Here is a 7,417-nt window from a genome sequence, read left to right on the forward strand (position 1 = left end):
CAAATTATCTATGTAATACAATTTTAATTAAGATGATTCAATAACCCGTGACATACAAAAAATATGTTGATTATTTACAAATTATGTGTATGAAAGCAATTTGATACAAACTCTTTACTTATTGGATGCGCATGCTGCATTGACATATAACTTGATGAGTGGTTCTGAAGATGTCGGCAAGAGAAGTTGAATTTGGCCTAAACCACCTCTCATCCCCCAACTCAATAAAAAAAATATTTAATCATTAGGCATTTTCAATAGCTTTTGAAAATCCAAAAGTGAAAGTTGAAAAGGAAAGTATAAAGGGATTAATAGGAGGGTTAAGCAGTTAAAATATTCTACTTTGGTTATGGGCGTGGAGCTATCAACTATGTTTGATTTGATTATTGGCACCATTAGCACTTTCAGTACATTCAATTTGCGTGGCAGCATTAACTTTTCCACGAAAGCCCAAAGCAATGAAAGAGAGAGAGAGAGAGAGAGAGAGAGAGAGGGTAAATTTGGAAACGTCTGTTTTTTTTTTTTTTTTTGAGTGGGGTACATATATATATATATATATATATATATAGTTTTTTTTTTTTTTTTTCCAGTTTGGACGAAGTTGCATACTTCTTTTATTGATTAAAATTAGTTATATAAAAAAATTATGTGAACTTTTATATAAGTGCATGGTAAGGAATAAATAAAAAATAGTCACTCTGTCTCGGGTGATGAAGTCAAAATTTTTCTCATTAAATGATCAGTATTCAACTCTCGAGGATTATGATTTTATATTTGAAATAATACTTTTATATTTAAGTGCAGAAGGGTAGAGGGATGGTTCCATTATTTCGGTAGATTAGTCCAGCGTCTAAAGGATCTCGCACACTATTATTTTAAAAAGAAATAGACAATAAATAACTGTTTTCAAATTTCATCATAAAAATTTTTATTATTTTCTTATTTCTTGTTGAATGAAATAATAATAAACATAAGAAATAATTAGTACCTACATTCCCAAAAATTTCATTACATTCATTTTGTTTCAAACATTAAATGTTAGCAAAAAGATATAATATTTTTTTACCCTAATTTAGAGATGTCTTAGATTTCGACTTATATTGGATTTGAATGAGATGAATATAAAATTGTATTGAAATTTATTCAAATTTAAGGTATAAAATTCATGCTTCCAAACGTAAGATTAAAGTTTTCAAAATTTTCACTAGTTTATTTAGGTTTTAAAAGACGTATAGCTCATATGATAATCAGTAAAAAGAAAAAAAAATGAAAAAAAAAAAAGAGTACAAATGTATCAAATATAAAATATCGAGAAATATCTGTAAAATATTTTTAAAACTTCAGTGAAATTTGTAATTTTTTTTTTATTAGACTTCAATAAGAGAAATTCATAAAACTTTGAGAAAGATTCTAGTCAATTTTACTAAATCAAAAGAAAAGTAAATCTCCCAAGCTTGAATTGAGCTGTCAGCTAGGCAATATTTGCTTACTAAAAAAATGCTTTCATAGTTTGCTTTTTATTTTATTTATTTTTTAGAGGCCCAATAAACATGCACTGCATAATAAGAGGGAGCAAATATTCATTTCTCACTAGCTTAGAATATTTATGAATTTAAACTTACAACATAAATTTTAATACGTTTTGACCATCGGGATGTTTTCTAAATAACGATAAAAAAATGTAAGATTTTAAATATAAATACTATTTTTTAACGAAAATATTAAGTTAAGAAAAGTAGAGGGAAAAATTATAGGAAGCTAATTCCTTTTAGCTGTTAGTATTCATTTTTTATGCTACTCGATAGATATAGCCCCGCTCATGCGATGCATGTGAGCTTAAATTTTATAAGCACTTCAAAGTTCAAATAAAAAATTATTAAATTAGTAAAAAATACTTTCAATGACCCACTGTTATAAAGCCTAGTCCGTCAAACCTAACAAGGTGAAGAAATCTACAATCTAATTTTAAAAAATTGGTTCAATTTGATTATTAACCAACCAATTGAAATGGTTTGATGATTTTGTTTTTGTTTTTTTTTTTGGAAAATTGAGACTTTGATTCACGTATAGTTTGATTAAGTAAATCATGAACAGTGTTACTTGATATAAATAGCAAAAGAAGTATATATTATAAAATATGATTCTAACTTTCAATACAAGTCTTTGATTTTATACCTTTGTTCTTGTGTACCTCTAGTGGGATGGGTGAACTTTGAAAAAGAAAATGTACCTTAGGGTCGATTTATTGAGTAATATAGAACTATTATGTGTTGCATGCTTTTAAGTTTATTCTCATTAGTTCTAACCATAAATTTAACGAGGTACTATATGTCATTTTTTCTAGTTTTATCATCCATGTGCACTTCGTATCTACGTCTTTGACGTTGGAGATTCTATGTTTCGTAAAGTGTTATCCATTTTTACAAAGTCCATAAAAAATATTGTTACAAAATAATTAGAAACTTCGTAAGTAGTCATATGAACATTTTTTTTGTTAGTGCGTTCGGAACTTGTGTCTTTGGACTTACGAGTGGTCCATCCAAACAATGTGTCTACCCCCCTCCCCTTTTGGATTTCTCTATATTTAAAAAAAAAAAAAAATTGTGAATTTGATTTTAAAAAATTTGATATTTTTTTGAAGGCACCATCTAATGAGACCTTTCTTGAAAACATTAAAATGACGTTGTTTTGGTATAAAACAATATTGCTTGGACCTAATCGCTACTAACAAAACCAAAATAACACTATTTATAATAAACCAAGATTATTTTTATATAAATTTTGAAAAATAAGAAACGAAGAAATTACACCATTTAGGACCTTAATCCTTGAGGATTGAACCATTGAAGCAAACATCCAACCATGAAAGAGAATGATGCACCCTACAAAATACAATCCCTCTATATATCTTATTTCTTACATGGCATCTAGCCCCCTCAAATAAAAAAAAAATACATAAAAAAAGCCTGGACATTGGACAGGGCCCAACTTGCACACTATTCAGTTGAGATTGGGCTTTTTTAATTTGGCCCAGCCCAAGTTGGGTCCGGATTAGTTTGGATCAACTTATTCTAAATAAGATTGGCCTCTTCTATGTAGCAATGATCTCACCTGCGGCCCTGCAGGCCGCCCCCGCCTTATTCTTCTTGGCTGCCATTTTGCAATTTACAACCCTTTGCCGCTTGATGAGTTGATTTCTTTTATTTAGTTTTCTACCTTGGAATTTTGATGGGTTGAATTCAATTAAAGAACCAAATGTAGCCAGGAAAATGGGTATGAACTTTTCATGAATATGCATTGTTGGTAGCCTGTTAGGAGCCAGGTTCCAGGGGCTTCACCATGCTATAGCAAAAAGACATGAACATTTTGAGGAAGCAGAAGAGGATATTCGACAGTATTGTTCTTCATGTAAGGTACTTATCATGTATACCCAATGCTAAACCTGACACATCAAGCTTGGAAGAACATGTTCGGGTGGCTGCGGGTGTTTTTCGGGTGTCCAATTTGCAGGGTCTCTTGCAGAAATGTGCGAGGGAGAGAGCAATCATAGAGGGGAAGGCCTGCCATGGACAGGCTATTCGCGTTGGATTAGAGAAGGACACGCTAACATCAAACATGCTCGTAAATATGTATTCTAAGTGTGGGATTGTTGGCTCTGCTCGCCAGGTGTTTGATGAAATGCCCGAACGAAGCATTGTTTCATGGAACACCATGATTGGTTCGTATACCCAGAATTGGAATGAACAAGAAGCTCTTAACCTTCTTATGCAGATGCAAAGAGAAGGAGCCCATTTTTGTGAATTTACCATTTCTAGTGTTCTTTGTGCTTGTGCTGCGAAATGCGCAGTTGTTGAGTGCAAACAATTGCATGCTTTTGCTCTTAAGACGGCGATGGAGTCGAATGCATTTGTGGGGACTGCATTGCTTGATGTTTATGCCAAGTGCAAATTAATGAGAGATGCACGTTGGGTCTTTGAGTGCATGCCCGAGAGAAGCGCCATCACATGGAGTTCTATGGTGGCAGGGTATGTGCAAAATGAGCTTTATGAGGAGGCTTTAGTATTATTCCACAAGGTGCAAATGATGGGTTTGGAACACAACCAATTTACAATTTCTTCTACTCTCGCTGCGTGTTCGGGACTGGCAGCTCTAATTGAAGGGAAACAGGTGCATGCCATTTTAAATAAAACTGGTTTTGGTTCAAATGTTTATGTAGCGTCCTCACTCATAGACCTGTATTCAAAATGTGGAGGCATTGAAGAAGCTTACGTTGTGTTTTCAGGTGCAGAGGAGAGGAACGTGGTTTTATGGAATGCAATGATTTCGGGGTTCTCAAGAAATGCTCATCCTATGGAGGCCATGATATCATTTGAGAAGATGCAGCAGATGGGTATCTATCCAAATGAAGTAACTTACATATCTGTGTTGTCCGCATGTAGTCATATGGGATTGGTTGAAAAGGGACGAAGCTATTTTAATCTGATGATAACGGAGCACAATCTGTTCCCAAATGTCCTTCATTATTCATGCATGGTTGATGTTCTTGCCCGATCTGGGCTGACTTATGAGGCTCAGGATTTGATTAAGACAATGCCATTTGATGCTACTGCTTCCATGTGGGGATCGCTGTTGGCCTCCTGCAAAGTCCATGGGAATCTCGAGCTGGCTGAGGTTGCAGCTAAAAAACTGTTTGAGATTGAGCCTGATAATGCAGGAAACCATGTCTTGCTTTCCAACATATACGCTGCAAAAAAAATGTGGGAGGAAGTTGCCAGGACAAGGAAGTTTCTTAAAGATAGTGAAACAAAAAAAGAGAAGGGTAAGAGTTGGATTGAAATTAAAGACAAAGTTCATACATTCATGGTTGGGGAGAGATGTCATCCTAGAATTGGTGAGATTTATTTAAAATTGGAGGATTTGGTGGAAGGAATGAAGAAGCTGGATTATAAAGACAAGACAGAGCATGATCTTCATGATGTGGAAGAGAGTAGGAAGGAGGAACTTTTGAGACACCACAGTGAGAAGCTAGCATTTACATTTGGGCTAATGTGTTTACCTCTTGGCGCACCCATTAGGATTATGAAGAATCTTAGGATATGTGGGGACTGCCATTCTTTTATGAAGCTTGCATCAAGTATTACAGGGAGGACGGTTATTGTAAGGGATACGAATCGATTTCACCATTTTAGGAATGGGCTTTGTTCCTGTGGTGATTTTTGGTGAAATGTTGGTCAAACAATTGGTTGCGATGGTTTTTGTTATTGACTGTTGGGGGTCCACACATATATGCTTGGGTGTGGATAAAATTCTTCCAAGCTCAAGACTTGAGGATTTGTTTCTATTATCATAAACCCTCTTCTAAGATCTGACTTTAGTTCCACAGAAAATGCATGCTTCAAATAGGGTATGTCAATCTATAATTAGTTGCTAGCAGGACAGGCTTCAAACCTTCACGATCTTTATGGTCACAGTGCCAATGGTAAACCATAGTTTCCAGAATTAATGTCCACTTGTTAAATTCAAATTTGTTCCTTATCTTCAATTAGATGAGCCACAATGGCATCTTCACTCTTTATTTATTTTATTTGTTTATTTTGTTTGTGGTCAGGTGCAGAAGGGTTAAATTTTGAGATAAGCAAAGCACGGTGGCAAGGGAGTGTCATGAGTTTGTATGAAACTATACTATAAATATACAATTTCATTTCTGTAGATTATCCTTGTATCCTCACAGGCAAAAGTTGCGAAACTCAATCAGTGATTAAAATTATCATTAGGTTGATGATAAGTGAAGATCTACTGGCCATTGAAGTTGTAAAATTTTGTTGAACCATTGAACACCAAGTCAACAAAGTGGAGGTCATGGGTATGCCTATAGCATCTGTTAGTACCGAAAGAGTCCATAGGTATGCTTGATACACATGGGTGAATACCAACTTGACCCAAAAGTTTAAGCCTATTGGGTTTTGGGCCCAACCATGTATATAAGCACCCATCATCCATTCAAATTTTTCAAAGTGGGACAAGTTCACAAGTGGAATTCTCAACAATCTCCCACTCACTTGTGAATTTCAACCACTCCCCCTTGAACGGAAACCATTTCCCTTATGAGAGGAAGTTCAATTCTCCAACAGTTGTTCAAGTGGGTCTTACCATTGGCGCCTTATGTGTATCGAATTGCATTCCACAAGTGCCTTTGAACCAATCCTACCTCTCACGTTTTGACCCTATTCAGATCCATCTCATGCCTAGATGATCCTTATTGGTCTTGGTCACATACTTGGTCATCCAACTGTTAGCACGTCAGGCAAATTAGTTTCACGTCTCGACTTTTACGATGTTGTTGCCTAGAGTTACGAACCATCGGCTCTGATACCACTTGTTAGTACCGGAGGAATCCATAGGTGTGCTTGATACACATGAGTGAACAACAACTTGACTCAAAAGTTTAAGTCTATTAGGTCTTGAGCCCAATCATGTATATAAACACTCATCATCCACTCAAATTTTCCAATATAGGACAAGCTTACAAGTGGAATTCTCAACAGCATTTGTAAAGTCGGATCTCTTTGAAACTTTGTGAAATACTTGAATATTTTTTTTGCATCTTAGGGCATTGAAATTCTAAGATCGATGCAATTAAGACCTATATTGTATAGATAATATATCATAATGATGTGTGGGCTGCATACAAATTTATTTATTTATTTTTCATCCGAGTCTTATTAGTTTAGAATATACTTTGAATTTCAACATTAAAAAAGAAAAAGACATATTCTTTTTTCTTAGATTCCTTACATTGACGACATGTATGTATATTCTCTTTTCTTAGATTCTAGCCACTAATTAAAATTTATTACAAAATGCCAATAATATAAGAATTTATTCTGTTATTTTGCTGAAATTATAGGATGTTTAATTATTATGATCTTCACATATATTTCCTTTATGCTGAAAATTAAAAAATTCATAAACAAACATAACTGGATCAGTCATGATGTAAACTAGTCTTTGAAGAAAACTTGTAGGAATTGTTTCTCTCGCCTAGTCTTCTTTCTATCTCTCTTCGTCACTAGGTCATATGGGTAAACAAATGAGAGAAAGATTGGTGACAAGAGAACAATATCCAACCCTATATATATATATAGCTATTATCCCACTCCTCATAAAAGTAGGCATTAATAGGAAAAAACCCTTCCACTTCCCCATTAACTCTCACAGCATTTTGAAAGTCAAAAACCACCTTAATCCATTAATCGAAAATGTCCATTGGCCTTCTATTTCATGTGGGTCATAATTCTACATTCTCCCACTTGGCCCATATGAATGACATTTATTTGGATTAACAAGATAACCATAATATGCACATAACATTAGCTTATTTATACTTTAGTGAGATTACAATAATATCATAATTAAA

The 7,417-nt window shown here is 34.3% G+C and overlaps 1 protein-coding gene across 4 annotated transcripts; it reads left to right on the top strand.

Annotated features, from left to right (window-relative positions):
- The first annotated feature begins 3,107 nt into the window (after positions 1-3,107).
- LOC131165256 (pentatricopeptide repeat-containing protein At5g04780, mitochondrial) lies at positions 3,108-5,709 on the top strand. 4 transcript variants are annotated; one of them, XM_058122879.1, is made up of 3 exons: positions 3,136-4,167; positions 4,283-5,479; positions 5,609-5,709. In XM_058122879.1, exon 2 carries the CDS (start codon positions 4,318-4,320, stop codon positions 5,221-5,223), a length of 906 nt encoding a protein of 301 aa, XP_057978862.1. In that variant the 5' UTR covers positions 3,136-4,167; positions 4,283-4,317; the 3' UTR covers positions 5,224-5,479; positions 5,609-5,709. The 4 variants fall into 3 exon arrangements, with proteins under 4 accessions (XP_057978864.1, XP_057978862.1, XP_057978865.1 ...); XM_058122881.1 differs by having other exon boundaries at positions 3,108-4,167; positions 5,615-5,709; XM_058122880.1 differs by having other exon boundaries at positions 4,283-5,709.
- The last annotated feature ends 1,708 nt before the right edge of the window (positions 5,710-7,417 follow it).

Source organism: Malania oleifera, chromosome 10, assembly GCF_029873635.1.
Source record: "Malania oleifera isolate guangnan ecotype guangnan chromosome 10, ASM2987363v1, whole genome shotgun sequence".
NCBI lineage: Eukaryota > Viridiplantae > Streptophyta > Magnoliopsida > Santalales > Ximeniaceae > Malania > Malania oleifera.

Coding starts and splice junctions, on each gene's coding strand:
- LOC131165256 (XM_058122880.1), top strand. CDS start 4,318: ATGATTTCGGGGTTCTCAAGAAATGCTCATCCTATGGAGGCCATGATA.